Raw genomic sequence first — 25,648 nt, 5'->3', positions numbered from 1 at the left:
CTGAGCCCAGCAGCCCATAGAAAACCACAGCTGCAGGCCCAGGAGACGATCCCAGTTATAAACACAGCCTGTGGGAAATCTTGTCCAGGACAGATGGACAGACAGGCTGACCAGTTGGTGAAGGCTGTGCCATTGCTCCATGACCACTGGGCACCCTTCCTTGTGTGGCCCAACCCAAGTTTAGGATCATGCTAGATATGATGTTATCTGAAAAAAGGTGCGTGTGTGGAATGCTAGCTACCCATTGCTTTCATCCCCAGAACAGAGCTCCAGATGGCAGAATAACTAAGGCACAGCAAAGGCTTACCACCCTTGCTGATGAATTGACAGAAACTTCAGGAAGATACTTCTATCAATGGATGGTTGGAATTCTGGTTTGGTAAATGGAAAGGGCTGGCTGTAACCATACTTGCTTCTTTGATTATAGTAGCAAGAACGTTGATGGCCATCAGTTTCATAGTTTCATAGTTTCGTGCGGGTTGGAAGGGACCTTATAGATCATCGAGTCCAGCCCCCGGAATTCGAGCCTCTGTGTAGCAGAGCGGCACTTCTACCACTTGCGCCACAGGGGGGATTCGAACTCCGGGCCCCAGTGTTGCAAGGCGGCGTCTTTAACCACTGCGCCACCGGGGCACACATAGTTGCTGTGCTATCCCCTGTGTGAGGGAACTGGTACAGTGACTGATCAAGACAGCACTGCTGAAGTAAATGCCAACTGAGCCACTACCGTATTCGGGTATAATGATGATATTACAGGAAATGGGGAATTCAGAAAGTCAAGAAGGGGAATATGTCTATAAAATCATACTTAGAAAAGAATTGCAGAAATCAACAATGTATAAAAAGGGGGGGAACTGTAGGAGTGGGGTGCTGTTTCTGCATTAGAACTAACAAGAGAAATATTTTACTAATAGTTATTTTCAGAAGAGCCTTTTCACTTCATCAGGGGTCTCTGATAGTCTTTGCATGCTCAGCAGATAGGTGCGGAACCACGGGAGGAAGAGATCAGCATTGGGTAACGGCATCAAAGACGTAACGCTGTCCTCTGCACGCACTCCGGCTGGCGGGCCCCACGCCCTCCAATCCCCTCCTCCGTCCGCACTCTGCTTCCGCTCCAGGCCGGATGTGGTGTCATCATCACGCGCCGGGGCGGCACCGGGGCCCATCTTGCTTAATATCTTTATTGATGACCTGGATCAGGGCATTGAGTGCACCCGCAGTAAGTTTGCAGATGACACCAAGCTGGGAGGTGGTGTGGGCCTGCCTGAGGGTAGGGAGGCACTTCAGAGGGATCTGGATTAGCTGGATCGCTGGGCTGAGGTGAATAGGGTGAGGTTCAACAAGGCCAAGTGCCGGGTCCTGCATTTTGGTCACAGTAACCCCATGTAGCGCTATAGGCTTGGGGCAAAGTGCCTGGATGACTGAGAAGATGAAAGGGACCTGGGGGTGTTTTTTGATGCTCGGTTGAACACGATCCAACAGTGTGCCCAGGTGGCCAAGGAGGCCAACGGCATCCTGGCCTATGTTCGAAATAGCGTGGCCAGCAAGAGCAAGGAGGTGATCATCCCCTGTACTCAGCATTGGTGAGGCTGCACCTCGAGTGCTGTGTTCAGTTTTGGGCCCCTCACTACAAGAAAGACATTGAGACCCTGGAATGTGCCCAGAGAAGGGCAACAAAGCTGGTGAGAGGTCTGGAGCACAAGTCTTATGAGGAGCAGCTGAGGAAGATGGAATTGTCCAGTCTGGAGAAAAGGAGGCTCAGGGGAGACCTCACTGTATTCTACAACTTCCTGAAGGGAGGTTGTGATGAGGTTGGGTTTTGCCTTCTCCCAGGTGTCTCACTCCAAGTTATAGGAGGGAGGCAAGGTTCATTGATATATGTATACCCAGCGTGTGATTAAGAAACAACGGTTCAAATGTTGGTCTGACTAGTTTATTATAAGTCCTAGCCGTTTAGGGAGATGGGGAAGGGAAGATGGGCGATGGGAAATATAAGCAAGGAGTATCTGTAGAGAGCAAAAGAGATAGCCACCACCGTGGGTCCAGCCAAGGTATGTAGTAGGTCCGTTGATCTCAGGAACTCGTCTGATCACTGTGGGGGATGGGAGGAGACCATGAAGCTCCACAGCAAGCTGGTCGAGAGGTTCTTCTGAAGAGGTTTTCCCCTCAGAGAATTCTGTGTCAAAAGTGTCTTTGGGAGTTTGTCTCCAAAGTCTCTAGTTTAATGGGGGCCTTTTATCCCCCATTTCTCTGTTCTTTTTTCTTCTTTTCGCTCCTGGCCCAACAGATAAACGAGCAGGAAGTGGTGCCTTCTTTGATATCCACAATTATTATCACCTTTTGCAGTGGTCAGCTCCTTCAAACAGCACCCCTGAAAAAGCCTGCTTGTCTTGCTTCTGCTTATCTTTACAATCAAAAGCAGAGAAACCCTCCAGGAGAGATTGTGAGGATCTCCCTGGACTCCAGAACAGGTCAAAAGCAGACTGAAGATGCAGGGAGCAAGGAAATGTGTCAGGAGAAAAGGCAGAACCCAAGTGCTGAGAATGAAAAAATCCTTGAAAGGAATTCCAGCCTTGTAAGCCACCACTGTGTATACTCGGTGAAGAGACTGTACAAGTGTTCAGATTGTACAAAAAGCTTCAAATGGAAATCCCATCTCACCTGCCATCAGCGCATTCACTCAGAGGAGAGACCCTTTAAGTCCCCTGATTGTCCAAAGAACTTCAAAACCAATTCCCACCTCATGGGCCACCAGCGCATACACAAAGGAGAGAGACCCATTAAGTACTGAGTGTGGGAAGGGCTTCAAATATAGTTCTGTACTGCAGCACCATCAGCGCTTTCAGTACATGACAGCATTTTACAGAGTGGTTCAGCCTGGTTCCATGACTGATGCAGCAGGAGGACCCACGAACCCACACGCCAGAAAAGGGAAAATGGGGAAAGGAAAAAGGGCAAAGGGGAAAAGGGGAAGAAGAAAAAGGGGTAAAGGGAAAAGGGTAGGGAGACAGGCCTAACATCAAAACAGTGGCAACAGTCTGAGAAGGAAAGCAAAGTTACTAAAAAAATATATCAGAATGCGAGGTAACACAATATAATACAATGTAATTGGAATTGAAGTTAATAAATAAAAATGAGAGAGTGTTTAAAAGCTGAAGGTCTTACTCTAATTCTGAAGGCCAGCACACATGCTGCCAGGATGAGCAGAAAGGGAAAAACAATATAAACTGTATAAAACAGTATAAACAGTATAAAACTGAATACAGGCTGCAGTTGGAAGCCAGTCAGCAGATAGTTCACTGGATTTTCTAGGTAGATCTCATAAGCCCATATATGATCCTGAGCAGACCTTATAATTAGTTCTAGTTAATCATGAGTCCCTTCCCTTTGCACTCATTTGTCAGTGGCAAAAACAAAAAGGGGGAAAAATGGCCCTAGGTTTGGGAAGTGCCACTGACGACAGGATTGGATTTCAAGCAAGGAAGCAGTTTCCTAGTTCTCCAGGTTTCTTTCCAGGGTTTTCAGGTTTTGGCCCTGCGGCAGGTATCGTGGTTGCCCCCAACGCTCCAGCAGAGCACCTTCTGGCTGTTTTGGAATGGGTTTTCCCACAGATTCAGCCTCGTAGTATTGTGCAAACCCAAATGGAGACATCAGGAGAGTTGATATGCAAAGGCATGACCAGAATAGTGGATGTTAGTGGCAGGGAGCCCAACTCCATTAGTATACCGATAGCATAGGAGGACTTTGAGTGGTGCCTTCGAAATTCTACCCCTTTGCAGATGAGCTTATTAGGCTGTACAGGACAAGTGAACTTGCGGCAGGTGAAGGGTACACTGTGGCAGGTTTCCTCACGACTCACGTGGGTGGCCAGGCTGAAGGTCAGGGAGAAACTAGTAAAAGGGAGCACAGTATTCATGGGTGCAGGCAGATGGTCTCATAGGGGCACTTGCCCTTGGCAAGAAGGGGGTTGCTGGTATCATAGTATCATCATAGTATCATCATAGTCTTGTGCGGGTTGGAAGGGACCTTAGAGATCATCGAGTCCAGCCCCCGGCATTCGAGCCTCTGTGTAGCAAAGCGGCACTTCTACCACTTGCGCCACAGGGGGGATTCGAACTCCGGGCCCCAGTGTTGCAAGGCGGCATCCTTAACCACTGCGCCACCGGGGCACACACCACAAATGTGGTGTTTGCACATGATTAGGGGGCAGCTGGGGACTCACTGCAGTTACAGGAATTGGCTGCTGTTCATTGGACATTGCTGACTTGGCTTGAATACCCGGTCAACACAGTCACAGATTTGCTATATGTAGCCGGGGTTGTGCAATGAATTGAAAGCGCCTTCCTTAATCAGGAGAAAAGCACGTGGCTTCAAGAGTTATTTTGCGCTTCTCACTCAGCAATTAACTGTCATACAGTGGAGTGTTTCATGATCCATATCCGAAGTCACCAATGGAATAGAGGGTTAGGTGAAGGAAATGCATGAGCTGATGCATTGGTCAGTGCTGTAGTACAGCCCCCTGTTAAAAGGCGTGACATTCCCACGAGATGTTTCACCAGAATGATCGAGCGCTTTGGCGGCAATTCATCCTCACACAGGCAGAGGTTGTGGGGATAATTAAGGCATGTGGTCAATGTAGTCATCACGATCCCAGGATTGGTATCAGGATAAAACCACAGGGGCTAAAGGCTTTAGAAGTATGGCAGACAGATGTCACACCTGTACCATCTTTTGGTTGCCTGAAGTATGTGCATGTCTCTATAGACACATATTCAGGGCTTCTGTGGGCCATTGCTCTTTCTGGAGAAAGAGGGCTGCACGTGTGCAAACATCTCACAGCATGCTTTGCTGTAATGGGGGTGCCACAACAAATAAAGACCGATAACAGTCCTGGGTACACTCCAGTTCCTTTTATCATGGGGGGTGGAGCATGTTACAGGGATACCCCACTCTCCACCTGGGAAAGCTATCATAGAAGAGCCCATCAACTCCTGTAGGGGCAGATAGAGAAATATCTGGAAATACAGGACTCACGGGAGAAACTCATTATTATTATTATTATTATTATTATTATTATCATCATCATCATCATCACCACTCAATTTCCTGAGTATTCAGGACAACAGCGCAGATTCTGGTATCGTTATTATTCATGGGACAGGGTTATGCCTGTGTTTCCATCAATCATGGGCCACAGTGGGTCCCAGCGTGATGGACAAAAGCACATCCCTGGCACCATGCTGGTCCTGTTGGGCCTCCTGATAGGAGTGTCAGCGATTCATAGGATTGACCCTTGGGCCAATCTCTGGGTAATTTGGGCTGATGTGAATAATATGCTGGAATTCTGTTCAGCCATGGCATCAGCCACTGATCTGTTCTGGACATGTTTAATTGGCATACTTTTTCTTAATTCAGATGTGCTTCTAATACGTGGAAGTAGAGTTTGGCAGGGAATTTCGGCTAATGTGGAAGGAGGTCCTTGCTATTTAGGGAAGTTAACCAGTGATCACAGTGAATCAATTTATAAGTCAGTTAGTTACCTTAAGAAGTGCATGAGGAAAATTAAAGGAATATTAGTCCTATAGACCAGTGGTTGACTTCAGTGTTTATAGACATTCCGGCTTGAATCAGAGGCATAATCAAGGAGAGTTTGCATATGCTGTTGATTCTGTTATTGATAATTGTTGTTTGTTGTATTGTGATCAATATTGTGGGTTGCTCAAAAAGAAAAAGGGGGACCTGTGGAGATGTTTTTTGATGGAATGGGGCCACATGATTTGATGCAGCTGGAGCTGAGCAACACAGTATACCAAGAGGCTACTTGAACTGACCCATATGGGAGTTAATGAGGAAGTCTGGCAACAGCCAGTCTGAACTGGATGCCTAGGGGAGTAATCAGGTCTCAGCTGTGTTTGATTAGCACAGTAAGAATGTACACCTTGTTGTAGGGAATGTGGGTTTTTTATTTTCTTTTATTTTGCATAATAAAGCTGGAAGATGGTTATCGCTATATTAGTGCCAGTCCATTATTCTGTCCACCTAGTTGTAGGCACTTTGAGAGCATCTCCCCATCCATTCACCCTGACTGTCATTGCTGTCTCCCCGCACCACCACCACCACCACTGCTCACCTTTCTTACTGTGCAGGAAGAGGAAGAGACCAAGCACCAGGCAGATGAGCCCCAGCACAATGCCCCCGACACCCATCAGCAGCTTGCTCCTGCCCTCATCCACCAGGGGCTCTGCAGGGACAGGAAGGGGGACTCAGGTTATGAAGGTCAAGCTCCCCCCACATCTGGACAGGGGCTGGGGACTTACCCCAGAGCTGGGTGATGGGCAGCCACAGGCTGGCGTGCTCCACCTGGCACACATAGCTGTCCCCATGTCTTGGGCTGGTCTCCAGCACCACCAGCACCTGGTAGGTCCAGTCCCCATTCTGGATCACATCTGTGGACACCACACTCTCTGTCTCCTCCTGCCCGTTCTGGAACCACTTCACCTCAATCTCAGGCGGGTAGAAGCCTGTCACATAGCAAGCCAGCCGGTCGGTTTGGGGAAGGGAGCCCGACTGCAGTGCAGAGATCCTCACTTTGGGCTCTGCCGGGGGAGAGAGAGGAGAGTGTTGGGGACAGGCTGTGAGAGCACTGCATGTGCTCAACAGTGCTGCACCTATAACAAGCTCTGGGGACGCATGAACTCGCCTCTCTTCTTCAACATCAAAGGGGCCACTATCTCGTAGTTGTAGTTGCAGAGCATTTCCACCGCAGCCCTGTTCTTCTCCAGCACGTCCTGCTGGCTGTTGAAGAATTTAGCAGAAGACTCTCCCAGGACTGCATCGGCCACAAAGAGACCAACATCGCTGTCAAAGTGCACGTACTGCTGCCGGTTGTAGACGTGCCTGACCAGAAACCTCAGCCGTTCGGTGCCATTGAGGAAGTGGCACTCAATTGTTACACTCCACTGGAAAAATGCTGCGGGGAGAGGGCACTGTCAGGGAGCCCAGATGCCCCTCGAAAGACCCAAAAGCCCCGTCCCATCCTCTCTCCGTCCCGGCCCCCCCACGCTCACCACAGCAGCGGTGCCGTTGGCGCCGGCGTCCTGAGCGCCGGAGCTCCGAGCGCTGCGCACGGGGCTGACACCGGGAGGGACCACCCCGCAGCATCCCCACACCGTGACTCACCCGAGGGCCGCGTGCTAGCGGCCAGCCGTGCTCCCAGCGCCACCAGTGCCACCAGCACGGCCCCAGCCACCAGGACTCGGCCGCTCCCCATGGCTGCGGTCGGAGGATGAAGGGCGCCGGCAGCCCGCGCCGCTGCTCTGAAGCAGTGAGTGCCTGGGCCGGGCGGCATCAGCCGTTTCCAGGCAGATCTCCATTGAGGGTACTTCGATCAGCCCTGGCACGACAGCGCTATCCTGTGTTGGCATCCGTGTGTCTGTCTTCTCCGAGGAATGCTCAGTGCTGCTGCTCTGCCTGGGAACAGCCGTGTCACTCGCAGGGCTCCACCCACTGGCTGAGCCCCACGGATGGCCCCACGGTCCCTCCATGGCATTGCCGTGGTCATCCAGTGGTCACCCCGTGGTTTCATCATACTCACGCCACAGTCACTTCTTCATCATCCCATTCTCACACTATGTTCTCCTCATATCTCTCCTGTCATCTCCACATGGTCACCTGAAAGAAATGCCACTGTCTGCCCATTGTCTTCTCAGTGTCACCCACTATTTGCTCCAGTGCCCTCTTGCTCACACCACTCTCCCCTGACTGATCCACAGTTCCCACAGTCCATTCATAGTGAACTCATGATCATCCAGTGCTCTCACCATGCTCATCTTTTTTGCCACCCCATGTCTGCTCCAGCACTCAAGGGCAGCTGCCCATTAAGGAGATGTGGAGGGCAGCATTGGGATGCAGACAGCATTTCATTTCATTTCATTTCATTTCATTTCATTTCATTTCATTTCATTTCATTTCATTTCATTATTTCATTCAATTTCTCCACCCCCTTCTGTACTTCATGGTGGCCAAGTATAAGAGGGAGCCCTGTGAGGCAGCGCTCTCACTATAGACCAGTGATACCACCCAGCCCTGCTGCTCACTGCTCCCCATCATTTTTCTGTGGGACACTCAGTTGCTTCCTGTACCACTCCCCAGGCTCTTCCCATCCTTTCCAGTCTGTGGTCACTCTATGGTCATACATGTATCATTGCATGGTTAATTCATGGCCACACAGTATTCTGCCCATGGTCTCTTCATGGTCACCCCATAGTTCACAGTATCACAGTCTCGTGCAGGTTGGAAGGGACCTTGGAGATCATCGAGTCCAGCCCCCGGGATTCGAGCCTCTGTGCTGCAGAGCGACGCTTCTACCACTTGCACCACAGGGGGATTCAAACACCCGGGCCCCAGTGTTGCAACGCAGCATTCCTACCACTGCACCACCGGTTCCTTCATTGTAACTTCATGGTCACCCAACAGTCGCACTGGTGTCACTTGGGAGTATCCCAAGATACTCCCATAATCACCTCTTTGTCACCCCATTCTTACCCCATTTTCCCTCATCTTGAGATCCCACTGTAAACACTTCACATTCTCCCATGGTCCCTTTTGGTCATCAGCAGTTGCCCTCATGGACCTCCCAGACCTCCTAGCACCGGTGCACAGGGCCACAAACACTGCAGTGAAACAGGTCAGCAGTGGGGCCAGGCTGTCTCCAAGCACCTTTCCTCTGACCAAGCACCCCAAGGACAGGTCCCACAGAAGGGGATGTGTGGGTCAGGATGGGGATGTGGGGCTATGAGGGCACATGGGATGCTGCCCTCTCATTGCAGCAGGCTCCTCTGGCTATGGGCACCATTCATCTGCGTGACCTTGACACTGAGAACGGTGCCTGTGATGATGCCAACCATGGCCATGGCCAGGCCCAAGGTACACACCAGAGTGTCAGTGCTTTTGGAGGTGAGCAGGAGCAGCTGGGTCTTTGAAGTGCAATAAGGGATCACAAGGTGACCACTGAGTTATAACATGGGGGGAGATGGGGTTTGATTGACTGACAAAGAGGAGATTATGGGATGGGTAGTTGTGGAGAGACCCTTAAGTCCCCCAGTCTTCCCTTCACAGTGACCTCACTAGTGTGGGCAAAGCCAAAAGCGACAGGATTCTTCATCTCTGACACTGTGGTGGTGAGCACTCACATGAGGGCCAGATGCAGTGCCCATACAGGGAAATGCCCGGACATGGCTGCATACACCCAGACATGCCTGCACATAACTTCAGTAAAGACAAGGATGGACTGGCCACTCAAACTTTCCTCCAAGAATGGGGTGTTAAACATATTACAGGCACTGCTCAGTCTCCCACTGGACAAACTATCATTGAGCACACTCATCAAACATTGAAATCCATTCTTACTAAACAAAAAAGGGGGAATATGGGAGGCACACCACAACAAAAATTATGTAAGGCTTTGCTTGTGCTGAATTTTTTGAATTGTGATCGTGCATATACAGCTAATGTGGATTGTCATTTTGAGGCTTCCCTAATGCTAAAGGAACAGCCTATGGTTAATGCTTGGAATATGGCCACAGGACTTTGGGACAGTCCCCTACCACTGATAACTTGGGGTCGTGGATATGCTCGTATTTCCACAGGGACTGGCCCTACGTGGTTTCCAGCATGATATGTTTGGTCTCATTTGAAGGCAGAAAATAGCATCCAGCCTTTATAATAACTGTGATTGTGTGCCTCTTACTTAGTGGTACTGCTTTGTAATTTGTTGTGTTATAGATAATATTAGTAATGGTTTGACATAGTGTGTGATTTTCTGTGTTACCAATGTAGTCTCAAGAATTAGAGTTTTAGGCATTATCCAGGTTGTTGTGAGCTTCTTCTATTTTAGTAATAGATCAAATGTGTATTAAACAGGACTTGATGTAATCAGTGCTAGAATCTATGGGAATAGCTTTTTTAATGTATTAGTACTGCTTGGTTATGATGTTATCAGCCTATTAATTAGCTTTTCTTAATTTGCAAAGACAAAACCTGGAAAGGAATCCCAGGCAAAGGGATGACCCTGTATCATAGAATGAATACCTCTCTTACATCCAACTAATTGGGATTTTTAAAATATGACTATGCATCACTTGAGACAAAAGTGCATGCAAATAGAACTAAATTTGATAGTTTATTTCATTTTCCAAGCGGGTGTTCCACTTGGGCTCTGTATCACGCACTGGCCACACGGATATGGTGCACAACTGGAAGAAATCCTTCAGACCCTGAATGCAGGAGAGAATCTGTGGTGAGTGAGAGAGGAAAGGTGCCCTTTGAAGCAGGGGACACCCTGTTGGCACTACCTGTCGCATCCACCACCAACACGGTTTGCTGTTTCTCAAGGGTCAGTAAGTAATAATGCCCCTAGTGATACTCTAGTACATTTGTTCCTCTAAAACTGGTTCTATTTGATGTGCTACCTCATAAAATTGTGTGATCATTAATCAATTATTAGCTCAAAAGCATGGTTATGAGCATCCTAAAAGCATTTGCTGCACAAATTTTAGTGGTCATTAAAAATCAATATATCAGAGTATATGAAAGTTGAAGACTTTTCCTAACTAGTTACAGAATAACACAATGGGACCCTCAGGGATTTATTTCCAGGTTGCAGAAACTTAGGTTGCAGAGCAAACATGTCTGTTCTTTTTAGTAGTCTTAACAGTAATGTTGTTATGCTGTGTTTGACTTGTCTCTTTTTTCACTTTTAGAGCATTGTTAATCGAGGTCTTGATTGAGTTATAGTGGTTATGTTATTAATATAAGTAGTGTTGTTATTCTATAGGTACTAGCTTGGTAATTAATAAAAAGGGGGGAAATGTGGTAATACAAGAAGAATTTTACAGAGCAGCAGCCATGGATCAAGATAAGGACTTCACAGAGCAGCAGCTGCGGAGTAGGATAAACAGTATGAGAAACAAGGACACCTCTAGGATAAGAATGAATGGCTCAAGACTTTGAAGGGGGGTTTTAGGGTTGTTATTGCAGTAGCTTTCCTCCAATTAGGGTGTGTGATTTTTTGGACGCCCTCGTCTGTCTGCTATAAAAGTATGGCTTTTCGTGCAATAAATGGACGCAGCTATATTTAACCAGATTGGTGTGTGGCTGTTTGTCCCAGCACGCTGACCTTTTGCCTTCAGGTCCGACAACACTAAATGTATAGCAGAGGCAATTTCACCTACTCAGACTGTATTAAGTGACAAATCCTTTCTACTGGGAAATCCTCTGAGGTGCCAGTCATGCTGTAGCATACAAGCAGCTCATCTGAGCTTTTTAATGATTTATTAATGGAGTCAATTTGGTAGTTTTAGCACTGGTTATCAGAAAGGCACAGTTAGCAGTGTTGATGGTGCAGTATAACATCATAACACATCCTTGCATTGTACAGCATGTTAGACTAGGTCTTCCTTGACTAGACCTAAGTCTTGTTTTAACAAGCAGATGACTGCACTGAAAGGAGATTCGTCCTCTGCCCAATACAGACGTTATCATAGGATGCCCTTAAGGTTCTTGATCCCATTTAATGCAATGTCATGTCACTATCTTCCTTCAGGTAATGCCATTAATCAGCATGATGTGATTTGTCACTTCTGTTGATGACACGCAGCTCTGTGACTTTCCAAAGCCTAGCGTTGCATACACTGTTACGCTACTTCAAACACAGTGAATTATAATGAAAAACTGCTTCCACTCGAAGTCAGGTCAAAGAGATGGTCTGTTAACAGGTCAAGGCAATTCAGAACAAACTGCTCTTCTCCAAGCTAAATGACTGACTGAGACAGCACTAACAAAGCAAATGCCAATAGGGCCATCACCATACTTGGACAAAATGATGGTACTAGAAGAACTGGAGAATGAAGAGAGTGAGGAAGATATGTACATAGGATTGTACCTTAGAAAAGAATTGCAGAAATCAACAGAGTATAAAGAAGAAAAGGGGGGAATTATGACAGCTGTGCCATGGGGAAGATTCCAAAATGGCACCTGTGCTGCTGGGAGTGGCATTCTGCATAGGATGGAGGGGGCTGGAGGACAGGCCCAACACATCCCTTGTCAAACTGGTACCATTTGCATGCTGTTGCACAGCCATCCCAGCTGTGTCTCCTGACCTTCCTGCCAAACCTCCACTTCAAAGTGGGAACAAGCTGCAAAACCATCAAGGATTGGCCCCATTGTCTCTGCATACCACCAAGCAAGGACCTGCAATGCCCAGGCAAGACAATGTGCCTGGCAGTGCAAAGCCAGCCCATATGTGGGCAGATGGCAAAGAGCCTGTGGCACTGTGCACCGACAGCCCTTGCCTGCCCAGGGCTGCGTGTGGAGGGCGTTCCCCACTGCAGCCCTGCCCGACAGTCAGTAGGGGTGTGCGCCCATGATGGCAGTAATGAACAAACTGCTGCTTCACAAAGATCTTGGCCTGATTAGAAATCTTTGAGTAGTGCTGTTACAGCAGACAGAATGTGATAAGTGCAAGTAGTCTCCTACACTTCACATCCTTGCTACTTCATTCTGGGTGTTGTCGCTGAGCAGCATCTAACACAAATTCTGCCCTGGTCAGCTGGCTGCCTGAGCTTGAGCCCTGATGGCAACACCGTGACGTGAGGTTAGTATTGCTGTTTTCTCCTCGTCAGAATACTCTGCCTTTTGAAGGAAGCAGCTTCTTGGTTATTTTGTTTTGTTGTTGAATTTTATTGAATTAATTTACAATATCTATATTCCATATAGTTATAGATGTTTTGAATATGATCATTTGTGGTGCTGAGAATTTTTGTAGAAAAGCTATACTCAGTTCAGAAGGTGTAATAAGGATGTTAAAGAAAGAAGCCCCTGTTGTGTTGACCAGTGATGATGCTCCCACCCCCTGACCAATGGTGGAGAGGGGCATGAAGAGAGAGGTGGTGCTGGGGGGATCTTGGGGCTGCTGGGCCTGTCATACTTCTCATCGGATGATGCCCTCAAACTGACACCCTGCGGGGGCTGCTCCATCCTTCTGAAGGATGGTGAAGGGAAGTGGGAGGTTGGTGACAGTTCCTGGGGGAGGCAGGGGGCTGCTGGGCCAGTTGGCTTCCCCCAGGCAATGGTCGTCTGTCTGTTGGATGATGTTCCCAGGTCTATACTCTGCTGGGGTCACTTCCATCCCCTGATGGATGGTGGAGGGGAGGGTGAGGGCAGAGATGGTGCTGGGGGCTGACGGGCCTCTCAAGCTTCCCTGAGGCAGTGGCTGCCCGCGGGTGACGCTCTGAGGGAGCCACTGTCAACCCCTGAAGGATGGTGGTGGGGGACAGGAGGGTGGTGTTGATGCCATGGTGCTGCTGTTTGGGTGCCAGCCGATGACTGCAAGCTTCCAAACCAGCTGGGTCCCTCCTGTCCCCTGAAAGAGGTGTTGATGCCCAGGGTGGATAGGGGCTGCTGGGCCTGATGTACTTCCCGGGGGCCATGGAGCCTGGGCTGGTGGGCTACGGGGGCTGCAGTGGGGGCAGCCGAGCCCTACATCCATCAGGCCTGGCAGGGGCTGCTCTGGTGGTGCTCTGTGGCTGGTGGGCAGATCGTCACTGCACAGGCACCGGTTGTTCGTGCCCCGTCTTTTCTATCTGGCGCCTCGAGGCAAGCATCCTGTTTGTCCAAGCATGAGCAAGACACAGGAATACAGCATCTTCAGCAAGGCGCCTACAGAGAGAGAAACGTGCTGAGGGCACAGGAGAACCCCCTGCTCTCCTTCCTCACAGTGCATGATAGAGCCACCCTCAGCTCCCGGCCTGTCTCAGGCCCAGCAGTAAGAACATGCAGCAGGAATGGCGAGGCCAGTTAAATGTCTGACAGCATCAATCTCAGACAGTGTTAGGCAACAACTAACTGGCTTCTCTATGCTGCTTTAACTAGAAATGCCTCCTGGCTCACAGGAGCCCTATAGTAAAGAGGGGGGCAGGGTGGGGGTGGGGGTGAACAAGAACTCACTGGTTTATCTGCCTGCGTTGCCGGATAAGACGATAGCACGAAAACATTGCCATCAGCGTGGTAACGAAGATAGCTACACTGAATCCCAGGCAGTACTTCTCGATAAAATTATCTACTGCGGCATTTGCATGTTCCTCACCATCCGCACCTGGAAAAACAATGTGGATCTGTTTCACCAGCTGCTGCTTTGAGTGACATGGACAAGAACAACCACAGGAAGGATCCCGCTCCGGGCTGCTGTTGTGCCTGGTGGCTCAGGGGAAGCACAGCAAGCTCTGGAATGCGGGGACTGTGCACAGGAGGTACTATGGAGGGTCCTGTTTCCTCTCCTTATCTGCTGAATGTGGTTCTGGTGGCCTAGTTCCCAAAAGGACAAAGTTCCTAAGTCCCTGGGAACTGGCTGCAGTGGGAGGGGAGCAACCTCTAACCATGAAGCCACTATGAGCGGCCCTTACCTGGAGTGACAGTTGCTGTCTGCATGGCCTCTTTTACTCTCAGGGGGACAGTCAGTGTGCGAACTCTGCCGTTCTGAAATGCAAGCCAGCGCATAGGTGCTCCACCTGTCTCTTTAGAAAGGAGGTAAGAGAGTGGGACTGTAAGTAACTGTTTCTCATCAGGAAGATGGTACAGTTTCTCCACATGTATTTCTAGAAATTCAGCTTCACAAGTCTTTCAGGGAACAGATGGAAATACACCTACCACGTGCTTTGTCCTTCATTATTTTCACTAGCAGAGGGGGCAGTGTCTGCAGATGTTTTCCTGTTTCCAGGGCCTCTTTTTGTTTCTCAGGACCTAAACAGAAAGCATTAAGATAACTTTCAGACAAACAAGGTATTAAACTGAATGGTCTTTTCAGTGAAGCCAGGAACGACAACAGCCACCCCTGGGATGCCTGTGGGGGTCCAGCACAACTAAGGATTTAGCACGGCCTTCCCTGGAGGCACTTCTGCAACCAAAGAATGAGAACTTTTCACCACACACCGCAACTTACATAAACGCATAACGGCATCACTGAATGGGACCAGGGCATTGTGCGAGGGCAGGGCACACACACACAGGTGTGCATTCTCACTCACACCTGCAGACATGCCTGGCTGACATTAGGACTGTGAGCTGGCATCTCTCAAAGGAACTAAAATCTCATGACGTACCCATTCGAATCGCTGGGACTTCTGTCCTGGAGCTCAGCTGGGAAACTGGATGCCATTCAACTCCATGAGGAGCTGTCAACAAACACAGACAGAGCAGCTCCTGTCAGACACCTGTTTAGACTGGAATGACAGCACTGCTCCACAGCACTCTCCTCTCCCTGCCACACAGAAGCATCTGGCAAACAGTTGTTGGGTGCCTGCAGTGGCACCGTGACAGTCCAAAAAGAAACCGTGTGTAGAACTGCCTGGAGAATGGAAGGGGGTAGAAGAGGAAGGGCAAGATCTAAAGGCCCTTTCCTTTGGGATTGCCCTGAGGCTCACAGGCTGGATTGTGCTGAGGCTTTGGCAAGGCACTGCTTATAGGCACAGCATCGATGAAAAACATCTCCTGGTGTTGATGCCTGGGGGCAGCTGGGCCTGCCACTCATGTGCCAGGGTGCTGCTGTTTGGGTGCCATGGTATGCTGTGATTTCTCTCTTCCTTAGGGACCTGCAGTGACTGGAAGGGGCTCAGGTGATGACATGGCACCCAGACCTGGGTCAAAAGCTGCAAAGCTGCAGAGAGGCCAGGTGGGCAGTTGGCTGGCACTCAGCAGCTTTCCAGATACTCTCTCCAGGCCATGTAAAACAATCTTCAGAGAAGGCATAGAAGAACATTTGGCCCCTCAAGGTTTTCTTAGTGGGGAGATCTCTGATGTACGGAGACAAAGTCAATGGGATGCTGGGAGCATGCAGCACCCAAGAAACAGTGACTACCCAAGCTTCTCATGGAGAAGAAATCACCAGGCAGTGAAAAGATGAACCCCTCCTGAACTTCCACGGCCAAATTTGAGCAAAGATCATGAGATGAAGACTGGTGACTTACCTCTGGCATCCACCCCAGGCTCAGGGACACGACTTTGCTCTGGAAATGCACCAAAGGGGCCTGCAGGCACAAGAGTGATCAGACACAGGTGAGGAGAGCTTCCACTGCGCACTGGGGTCTGCTTTGTTTTTTTTCCTGCAGTGACCTGTGAGGACTGGCTGCAGGTCAGGGAATGACATGGCCCAAACAGCAAAGGTATAGGAGCAAAGATTGGCAAGGGCCGCCTTCCCACTGAAATGTTACAATTCTCCAAGTAAAAAAGTACTAATGACTGATCTGTGTACGACCTTCAAAGCACAAAGAGACTTGAAAGACCTTTGGAGGTCCTTACGTACCCAAATAAGCTATTACAGCACTAATTTTTCGACTTCCAAGGAAACAGACACAACTTACCTTGGAGTTTCCCCTGAGGCACAAAAGCAGTCTCCTTCCAGTCGTCTGGAGGAATACCAATATCATCATCTAGAATAAAGAACAGAAGAGGGATGTTCCCATTGCATGCTCTGATCTTCCTCTCCCTTAGTGACAGGGAAGGGGCCAGGTAACGGGATGGGAGACTCAGGCCTTGATTGCCAAAGCTATGGAGGGGCCAGGGTGACCTGGAGCCTGGCACTCAGCAGCTTTACAAATGCTGCCTCCTGGCCACGTGCAGCACCCCTCCGGGACCGCGTGGAAGAGCATACAAAGAAAAGGTGCCTGAACCCATCTGGGCTACAGCTGGGGGTCTCTGTTGGGAACCGGGATTTTTCTATGGGGAGCATCAGGCAGCTGGAGCATAAATGCTCATGCTTTTCCCAGCACACATCTTCCGAGTTCTCCCCTAGGACACCCCCAGGATGAAGAGCATGCTCCAGAAAGCATTTTAGGCTCCAACAGAAGGCAGCATCTACTCACTGATGATATTAATGAGAGCACAGCAAACCCCTGGTATTTGGAGGAAGAAAAAAATGCAGAGCTGTATTCATCTAATATGTTCCATATTTGTTTCTGTTAATCACGAATCTTTGCTCTGTGGTAAAGAAAAAAAAAACTCCACTCACCATTAAGAAAAGGGAGAAAAGCAGGCAGGAGACCCAAAGAACCTGAACCCAGGGAGAAGCAGATATTATGCTGAATTCAAGCCTAACCTGTCAGGAGAACTGGAATCGAAAGGAGAGATGAAACTCTGGGGAATGCAACACAGGACACAGAGTGTGACAAAAGAACATTGCTTAAGCTGCAATCTGAGCTCTGCCCGGCTTCCTCAAAACCAGAAGAGAACGGTCTTCTGCAGGTACTCCCTCCTCTCCATCCCAGTGAGTATTTGGCACAACTGCCAATGCCAATACGTTCCTTCTGCAAATGTCACCGTTTCTGTGAAACCTTTCCAGATGACTCGTGACTAAAGCAATTTCTACTCCCTCATTCCTCAAAACCTTCCCACACAAAAGCCTTCACAGATCAGATGGTAAGAAAGAGGGAATTCTACGGCCACAGCAATAAAGCGCGCAGAAAGCCCATCTGTTGCAGACAGAGGAGTGAGCCGTGCTTAACCAACACTGCTTCAGCGCACGCTTACAGTAAGGCACACCTACCTTGCGCTGGCCACGCACGAAGCTCGTGACGCAGCTCCAGGCGGCTCTCCTGGGGCCCAGCTTCATTTCACGGCCACTCACGCTCTGCTGCTGGACATTCTGCAACGGAAAAGCCACCGGATGCAAATCCCATCCCTCGCAGATGGCATCAGACCTCCGCTCTCATGGCAGTCACCACCGCCCTGCCCTGGGCAGCGCTTCCACTGCCCTTGCTCCTGCCACAAGACACCAACGTCTGCTTCTGACGCGGCTCCACCATGGGATCCTGTATGCAATAGAGAAACACACGGAGGCTGCCAGCCACTGCAACACGCGCGCTGTGAAACCCCTGGCACTGCTGAGTCCCAAGAGCAGAGGAGAGAAGCGTTTGCCTGCCATGGACGGGCTGCGGCGGGATTGAATCCTGCCTTCGAATCGGGACACCCCCAGGGAGAGCCTCCCTGCGGACCCAAAGACTTACGGCAGCGCCAACACAGCAGGCAGAAACGAGATGTGCTCCTGACTGCCCGCACTGTTCAAAGCTCCCTCCCTCTCCCTCCCTCCACCCTATGAAGGCAGCCCTTCAAAGCTACCAACACAACCACGCCAAACCGCAGCCCGGACTTGTCCCGCTCACTGCAATCCAGACCCACTCCATCCGTACAAACCTTCATCCACGCCGTTTCTTAACCGGGCCTCGGCACCACCCGGATCTTACAGCCAGTGAGCAGCCGGCAAACGAACGGCCGTCTTCCTCTTTGAAGAGTGAGCAAAGCCCCAAAATGGAGGCAAGGTAACACTTTGCTATAGAAAGGGAAAGGGGAACTTCACAGAAACCAAGACAAAGGGTAACTGCAGATAGTTTACATTTAAAAGTGCAGGGATAGGGGGAATTACAGACACTTAGTCAAAATAAAACCAGAGAAGAGGGCAATAAAGATAAGAAGAAATTGTCCAGAGGCCTCTCACAAGAAGGATTAGATACCCCCGGGCAAGATGATGCTGACATGGGAGAACGATAACAGCAGATAACACCAAGAAGAAAACAGAAGAATTTCACCCCAAAACAACGGCAAGGGTTGCGGGGAATGGGGTCAGGGGAATGAGGGAATGGGGTCATAGGGAATGTAATGAATATGTAATCAAACTGAGGAGGAGACTATTGATTATGTATTAGCTTGACCTATATCTGTAACACACTTTTCTCCTTACGGTGTGCAAGTTTGGTGGAGCTCTCCCGCTTGCACCCGGCGCTGCACAACGCTGGAATAAACATACCTGCTTTATAACCCATCTTTGGATTATAGAGTTTGATTCCGCAAGTCAGTTTGGCACCCCAGATGGGACCCTCTCTGTTCGGCTGCAGGACCAGCTGAGAAGGGGGACGCCTTTGGCGCACCCTGAGATTTCTCGGAAGGACTCCCCTCCCTCATCTGATCACTGCAGGAGGAGACAAGAACCATCTATCGGCGGATAAGGTATGTGAAACTGGGAAACGGGGGACCCATAAGTCGTGAGGAGACGTCCTACGCAGGGCACAGTGGAGTCGACGTGCTCCCCCCAGGGATGTGAGCTCACAGATTTGGTTAGGTTGCCGGCTGGGTTAGGAGGACTCCCTAGGGAGTGCCTACAAAGGGGCCAGTAAGTCGTACGCATGGTAAAAGAGCTATTGCTCACATTCAGGTGATTGCTAATTGGGCAGAGCTTTTCTGCTCTCTTGTACAGGGTGATTTGGGTAATCCTGGGATAATTGGTATCGTACAGCACTGTCTATATAGGTGACCTAAGTCAACAACTAGCACCGGTGTTCTTAACATCTTTGGTTAAGCTTAACAAATGATATATGAAAATGTAATTTTGTTTGAATTTGTTTGTCATGTGAGCGTGGTGTGAGTGAGATGCAGCACAGCTGCGGGGCGAGTGCGGAGTCCTGACCCACGGTTCCCAGGAAAGGACGAAGCGAAAGTTGTCTCCAATACTTGTTTGTCTTTGTTTTAATACGTGTTTATTTTGTATTATTAATTACCGGTTGTTGTAAAGTATGTGGTCATAAGTCATAACAATGCTGTTGTGTCAGAAGTGGTTTTACTTATAAAAGAATACGGTGGTCTATATTAAGTTATGATGGGAAAATCACAGAGCAAAGAGGTCCCTGCGCGCTCACCCCTGGGGTGTATACTGGCACATTGGCGAGATATCGCTGGGGAACCAGGAGGAACCCTGAGCCGAAAAAAATCCTGATTAAATATTGTAATCAGTGGTGGTTGATGTATAAGCTAGAGGATAGGGACAATGAACATATAGAGGGATGGCCGTGTGGAATGAGTATCAACCCATTTATGTGATACTGTGTTCTGCCTGCGAAGAGGTGTAAGGGAGGTGGGTCAGTCAGTGCTGGCTCTGTGGCGAGAGGTTTATAACTGAACGATATGGATTGCTAAGGGAAAGTTATACGGTAGTAAGGGTGTTTATGGAAACTGAAGAACTGTGTTGTTTGATTTGTGGGTTTTGAGGGAATGGGACACACTGTTTTGCTGGTATAAGAAAGTGTAGTTGTTAATGGCATACGGAAGTATAGTTGAGGGTACGTGGAAGTGTAACTGAGGGTACAAATAGTGGAATAGGGTACAGAGGAAAAAGGGTTAAAGAGAAAGTGAGTTTATCTGTGCTGGCATGAGAACAACCCCCCCGCACCGTTCCCCTGCAATCAGAACTCTCAGAGTGGGAGAGGGAGCCAGGGTCAGAGACTGCTGCTGTAAACAGCAAAGGGGAAGGTGGAGAGGACAGAGCACTGGAAGTGAGAATAGCCTTCATGTGCAGAGATCTGGGAAATCTGAAATCTGGGCAGCACTGGATGGCTCTGGAGAGGAGGTGAAATGTAGTGATTAGAGTTTGGAAAGTGAGAAAGTTTGGGAAGGACACAGGTTGAGGAAGGCAAAAATAAAAACAGGGATGTCAGGTCTGAAGAGAGGTGTACAATAAGAAGAAAACAAACAAACAACAACAACAACAAAAAACAAAACAAACACCTGATTGGGAATCAGAGATGTTCAGGAAATTGAGAATAATAACAGCTGTTACTGCTGTGGTGCTAGAGTAGGGCCATAGGACCCAGGGATCCCCCACGAGGAAGGGGGGGAGGGAGGCTTGAGGAGCCCAGGGAGGGCTCTGCCCCGCTGGAATGAAAGCAGTGTACAAACTGCAATGGGACACTGGTAGAGAAATCCGACCAAGCTGAGTGAGAAGGAATTGTCTCTGATTGCAGAGCTGAACAATGAGAACTTGGGAAGTTTACCCTAGCAGATACACCGATGAAACTGCAGCTAGGGAAGCAGGATAAAGTAGTTCATTTTCTGATGGATATGGGAGCTTCTTACTACCCACAGATGGTTTTGTAACAGTAGTAGGTGCTACTGCCCAACAAGAAAAGGCTTACTTTTGGAATTAATTAAATATAAGCTAAGAAAACAAGTAGGAATACAGGAATCCTTGTACCTGTACCTTACCCTGGCAAGAAAATTAATAAAACTGGAGCTAAGGGTCAAACAATATTGGCTGATTAAGATTTGTAAGTCTGACTATTAACACAAACTGGGAAAAACAATGTTATACCCCCAGGAGCCACAGCAAACTCAAATAAGACACACGTAGGGGTGTGGGCATCAGGGCCAAAAATTAAGCCCTAATACAAGTTAAAAGCAAGAGCTCACCCAGTCAGGGTAAAGTGGTGCCCTTTGAGGATATGTGACTGTAGAAGGATAAAAGAAATAATAGATAATTTTTTTGAGTTTGAATTACTAATTGAATGGGAATCCAAATACAAAACTCCAATTTTGACAATTTGCTAAATTTTCGGATAGCAAGTGCTTTAGTTTGGTAGAAGACATGAGGGCAAGTAATGGAATCGTTGAATGGATACACTCAGTGATGGAAAATCCATGCACTTTATCAACCAAGTTAAGGAATGAATAGGTGGAGTTTACCTTCTGGATTTGAGGGATGTCTCTTCTGCCTGGTTTGGCCAAAGGAAGCCTAAGGTTATTTGCCTTTGAATAGGAAAGCCCTAATAGAGGGAGAAGAGACTCAGTTAACCTGGACAGTGTTACCCAGGGTTGTGAGAACAGCTTAATGATTTTTGAGAACCGGTCAACTCGTGAGCCTGAGACCTGGGATCCTCCATCCTAGGGTGGAACTTCACTGGAGCATGTGGATGCCACAGTGACAAAAGGACTGTGTATAATAGACTGAGAGTTTGCTGAGTCTCTTGGTTTACAGAAAGCACAAATAACTCAGAAATTACAGCTGGACTTAGAACCTTAAGGACTGCCAAGAAAGAAGCCATCTGCTAAGCCCCTGAGCTGCAAACTGTCAAGGAACTCCATACGTTCCCAGGAATGACAGGAGGGTGCTGACCATGGATGGCCAGGGTGCCTGAGGGCAGTGGCTGCACTAGTGCTCAATATTCAAGAAGCCCATAAATCTACACTGGGCCAAAGGATACCAGTTTTAATATCTCATACAGTGTTTACCGTATTGGTGACAGAAAGGGGGACACTGGTTCATTGGTTCTCACCCCAAAGACTCCTGAAATACCAGGCCATCCTGGTAAAGCAGGGTGATGTAGAAATAATTGTGACTAATATTGTCAACCCAGTATCTTTCCTTAGTGGAACTCCCGGAGAACCAGTATTACATGACTGCTTTGAAACAACTGAAGCTGCACATTCCAGCCGGTCAGTCGAACTTGAAGGACAAACCCTTAGAAGATGCAGAAGACACCTGGTTTACCAGCAGCCGCAGTTTTATGAGACAAGGAGACTGTAAGGCAGGACATGCAGTAACTGCTACTGACCAGGTAATCGAAGCACAACCACCAGCTGTGGGGACTTCCCCTCAGAAGACTGAAATAACTACCTTGACAAGAGCTTTCATCATATGGACAAATATGTGTTTGGGTGCCACACGCTCATAGTACCATCTGAAAAGAGCAAGGATTGCTCACACACAAGGAAAACAGCCTGATGTAAATCTATCAATGGCTATTATATGTTGTAAAGGACATCAGAAATGTAACACTGTACAGGAAACAGAAAATCAGATGATAGATCAGGTGGCAGAACAGGCAGTTGAAGAGGGCTTCAATTCCAGACGGTAAACTTAAAATCTCTGAAGCCAAGTCAAAACCTGTAAAATATTCTAAAGAGAACAGGAGTCCAATTAATGATTTAGAAAGGAAGAGAGCAAGCTGACAGATGGGTGCATGCCCAAATGGACACACAGTTATGCCCTTTAGTATTTTATGGAAATTGGTTATAAGGGAAGATAAGAGAATATATTGGGCAAACCAACACTACAAAGTACAGTACCAGTACCAGGAACAGAGCACAAGTGCGCATCACGGGAAAGGGCCTTCCAGGGAAACAGTGGCAAATTGATTTCACAGAACTCCCAAGAAAAGGGGGGGTATCGCTGTATGAAAATTTCTGTAACCTTAGAAACAATTCAGGATGCTGCTGCAGATGCCTGATGGACAATACAAGAGGAGGTATCCTGTTTATCCAAAGTTGCATTGCAACATGGAGTAGGCAGGGATAACACCGATTGGGGAATAGTTTTCTCTGGACCATGGGATAAACTTACTAGTTGCCAAATTTAGGATGACTAAAACAGTTTTTCTTAGTCTGCATCACCTTGCTACTCTTGGTGTATTTTACTTGTGTTGTTATAAGATGCTTTTTGTGTCTGTGCCAGGATACCAGAAGAGAATATGGGGTTTGGAAGAGACATGAGCTGAGACAAAAGGTAGAGAGTGGAGCCTATTTTGAGACCCATTAAGAATCTAGCAGGTAAAAGCCTGCTAGAAGAAATTGTCCGGAGACCTCTGACAAGAAGAAGGATTAGATACCCCCGGGCAAGATGATGCTGACATGGGAGAACGATACCAGCAGATAACACCAAGAAGAAAACAGAAGAAGAATTTCACCCCAAAACAACGGCAAGGGTCGCGGGGAATGGGGTCCTAGGGAATGTAATGAATATGTAATCAAACTGAGGAGGAGACTATTGATTACGTATTAGCTTAACCTATATCTGTAACACACTTTTCTCCTTACGGTGTGCAAGTTTGGTGGAGCTCTCCCGCTTGCACCCGGCGCTGCGCAACGCTGGAATAAACATACCTGCTTTAGAACCCATCTTTGGGTTATAGAGTTTGATTCCGCAAGTCATCTTCCTGCCGCACAGCCCAGCACGGCCGGAGCCGCACCACACGATCCGGGCCGGGGCCGGCTCAGGCTCTGCCTCCAGGCTTTTGGGGCCGGCCGGGTGACTCCGCAGCACAGCGAGACCGTGGAGCCGCCCGGGAGCCGCCTCTGGGTGCCGGCAGCGCCGCGAGCTCCTCCCCCGACAGCCCCTCCGTGCCCCCGCCCCGAGGCCCGACCCCGTTCGCAGCACAGAGCCCGCTCCTCCCGGCCCCGCTCATGGCCGCCATGCCGCCATGGCCCGGAAGTGCTCTCCGCCGCCTGCAGGAAGCACTTCCTGTCACTGGCACTGGCACTGTCACGTGGCTCAGGCCGGGCTGGGGCCTGTTGGGGGGGGGCGGCTGCCGGAAAAGGACCCAAAATTCACGTCTCATTTCGTGTCTTTCCTCTCGCTTTCCTTCCTTTACCTTCCCCTCCCCTTCCTTCCTTCCTCGCCCTCGTCCCCTTCCCTTCACCACCTCCCTGTGTCCATTCCAGTGCCTGGCCACCCTTTCTGAGCAGTAATACCTCGTAGTGTCCAGCCTGAATCTCCCCTGTCGCAGCTTGAAGCCATTCCCTCTGGTCCTATCATTAATGACACGAGAGAAGAGGCCGAGCCCCAGCTCACTACAGCCTCCCTTCAGGAAGTTAGAGAGAGCAATGAGGTCTCCCCTGAGCCTCCTCTTCTCCAGGCTGAACAATCCCAGCTCCCTCAGCCGCTCCTCATACGGCCTGTGCTCCAGACCCCTCACCAGCTTTGTTGCCCTCCTCTGAACGCGTTCCAGGGCCTCGATGTCTTTCTTGCACTGAGGGGCCCAAAACTGAACACAGCACTCGAGCTGCGGCCTCATCAGTGCTGACAACAGGGGGACAATCACCTCTCTGCTCCTGCTGGCAACACTGTTTCCCATGCAGGCCAGGATGCCCTCGGCCTTCTTATTATACAGCAAAGGAATCCCCTGAAAAGGAAACCACAATATCTGGCAACATGAAACAAAGTTCTGATTCGTAAAAGACTGGCAGCAAGGCCTGAATCTCTTGTGTCATCTGCTCTTGATGTATCACATTAGCACTAGGTGGAATGCAGAAGCTTCCTGAGACGTGATAATCAAAACCTAGTCCAATGCCTTTAAAAAAGCCTTTAAGAGATTACTCCTCCTTGTCTGTTTAAAATAAACTTAGGTAATACAAAAGGTTGGAAAATTTTTGGACAACTCCCCAGGGCCGGGCTTTGGAAGGCCGTATTGACGAGAGTCAATCAAGCTCCGGCTGCAGGCGTATATGTGTGTGCCAGTTCTTTAACACAGTAGAAATCACAACTTGCTGCATGATCAAAATTCTACATGTGCTACTCCTGAACCCCAATGACTTCCAACGGTGTTAAATTACCCCTTGATCTCAAAGCAGAACAAAACAACAAAATGCCACACCAATAGTGAATACATAAAAACAAACAACTCCTTGGGCCTCAAGGGGAGGCTGATGCACAGGCCACGGCTGCCAGCGTGCAGCTGGGCTTCCCAGGGCAAACAGCAACACACGGTGCATCCATCAGAAGCTGAAAGAGCCCTCAGGGAAGAGAGGCCAACTCAAGGGGCTGAGCACGGGACACCCTTCTTCCTGCCGGGCTGCTTCCCCTCCTCTGGTTTCTTTCTGTCAGTCCTCAGAGAGCAAGGAGATGCTCACAGCCTGTCACCAGCACTTACGGGTTGGCTGAAAGGCCACAGGTTGGGAAGACCAACAAGGAAACGGGGGAAAACCTGCACTGCACCATGTCAAGGGAGAGACGTGAAGCCGACCGCTTCATCGCCCTGCGATTGCCAGCCCGAGCGAGGGA

The 25,648-nt window shown here is 49.0% G+C and overlaps 2 protein-coding genes and 2 long non-coding RNA genes across 17 annotated transcripts; 2 read left to right on the top strand and 2 right to left on the bottom strand.

Moving 5' to 3' along the window:
* Positions 1-1,917: 1,917 nt before the first annotated feature.
* On the bottom strand, positions 1,918-23,330 carry LOC146755173 (class II histocompatibility antigen, B-L beta chain-like). Of its 14 annotated transcripts, XR_014938375.1 has the most exons (9): positions 18,241-18,804; positions 17,594-17,692; positions 16,413-16,481; positions 16,020-16,079; positions 15,156-15,227; positions 14,704-14,796; positions 14,460-14,570; positions 14,005-14,152; positions 12,718-13,716 (listed from the first exon to the last, which is right to left on the bottom strand). XR_014938375.1 is itself a non-coding variant. In XM_085526315.1 (8 exons), the coding sequence occupies exons 4-8, from the start codon at positions 15,157-15,159 to the stop codon at positions 13,599-13,601; spliced, it is 474 nt and encodes a 157-aa protein (XP_085382441.1). In that variant the 5' UTR covers positions 15,160-15,227; positions 16,020-16,079; positions 16,413-16,481; positions 16,914-17,049; the 3' UTR covers positions 12,718-13,598. The 14 variants fall into 14 exon arrangements, 10 of the variants coding, with proteins under 10 accessions (XP_085382435.1, XP_085382437.1, XP_085382439.1 ...); XR_014938374.1 differs by lacking the exons at positions 12,718-13,716; positions 15,156-15,227 and adding an exon at positions 10,162-10,274 and having other exon boundaries at positions 18,241-23,330; XR_014938373.1 differs by lacking the exon at positions 15,156-15,227 and having other exon boundaries at positions 18,241-23,330.
* Positions 11,171-17,101, top strand: LOC146755174 (uncharacterized). Its single transcript, XR_014938378.1, has 2 exons — positions 11,171-12,652; positions 14,861-17,101. It is a non-coding gene; the product is annotated as an uncharacterized LOC146755174 (long non-coding RNA).
* On the bottom strand, positions 18,695-25,627 carry LOC146755171 (uncharacterized). Its single transcript, XM_085526318.1, has 3 exons — positions 25,518-25,627; positions 23,752-24,770; positions 18,695-19,012 (listed from the first exon to the last, which is right to left on the bottom strand). The coding sequence occupies exon 2, from the start codon at positions 24,720-24,722 to the stop codon at positions 23,862-23,864; it is 861 nt and encodes a 286-aa protein (XP_085382444.1). The 5' UTR covers positions 24,723-24,770; positions 25,518-25,627; the 3' UTR covers positions 18,695-19,012; positions 23,752-23,861.
* LOC146755172 (uncharacterized) lies at positions 18,919-23,766 on the top strand. The gene is made up of 2 exons (XR_014938377.1): positions 18,919-19,050; positions 23,324-23,766. It is a non-coding gene; the product is annotated as an uncharacterized LOC146755172 (long non-coding RNA).
* Positions 25,628-25,648: the final 21 nt, after the last annotated feature.

Source organism: Coturnix japonica, chromosome 35 (genome assembly GCF_054131305.1).
Source record: "Coturnix japonica strain WE chromosome 35, WE-NBRP24, whole genome shotgun sequence".
In the NCBI taxonomy this organism is placed as follows: domain Eukaryota; kingdom Metazoa; phylum Chordata; class Aves; order Galliformes; family Phasianidae; genus Coturnix; species Coturnix japonica.
This window is presented reverse-complemented; position numbering and strand designations above follow the sequence as displayed.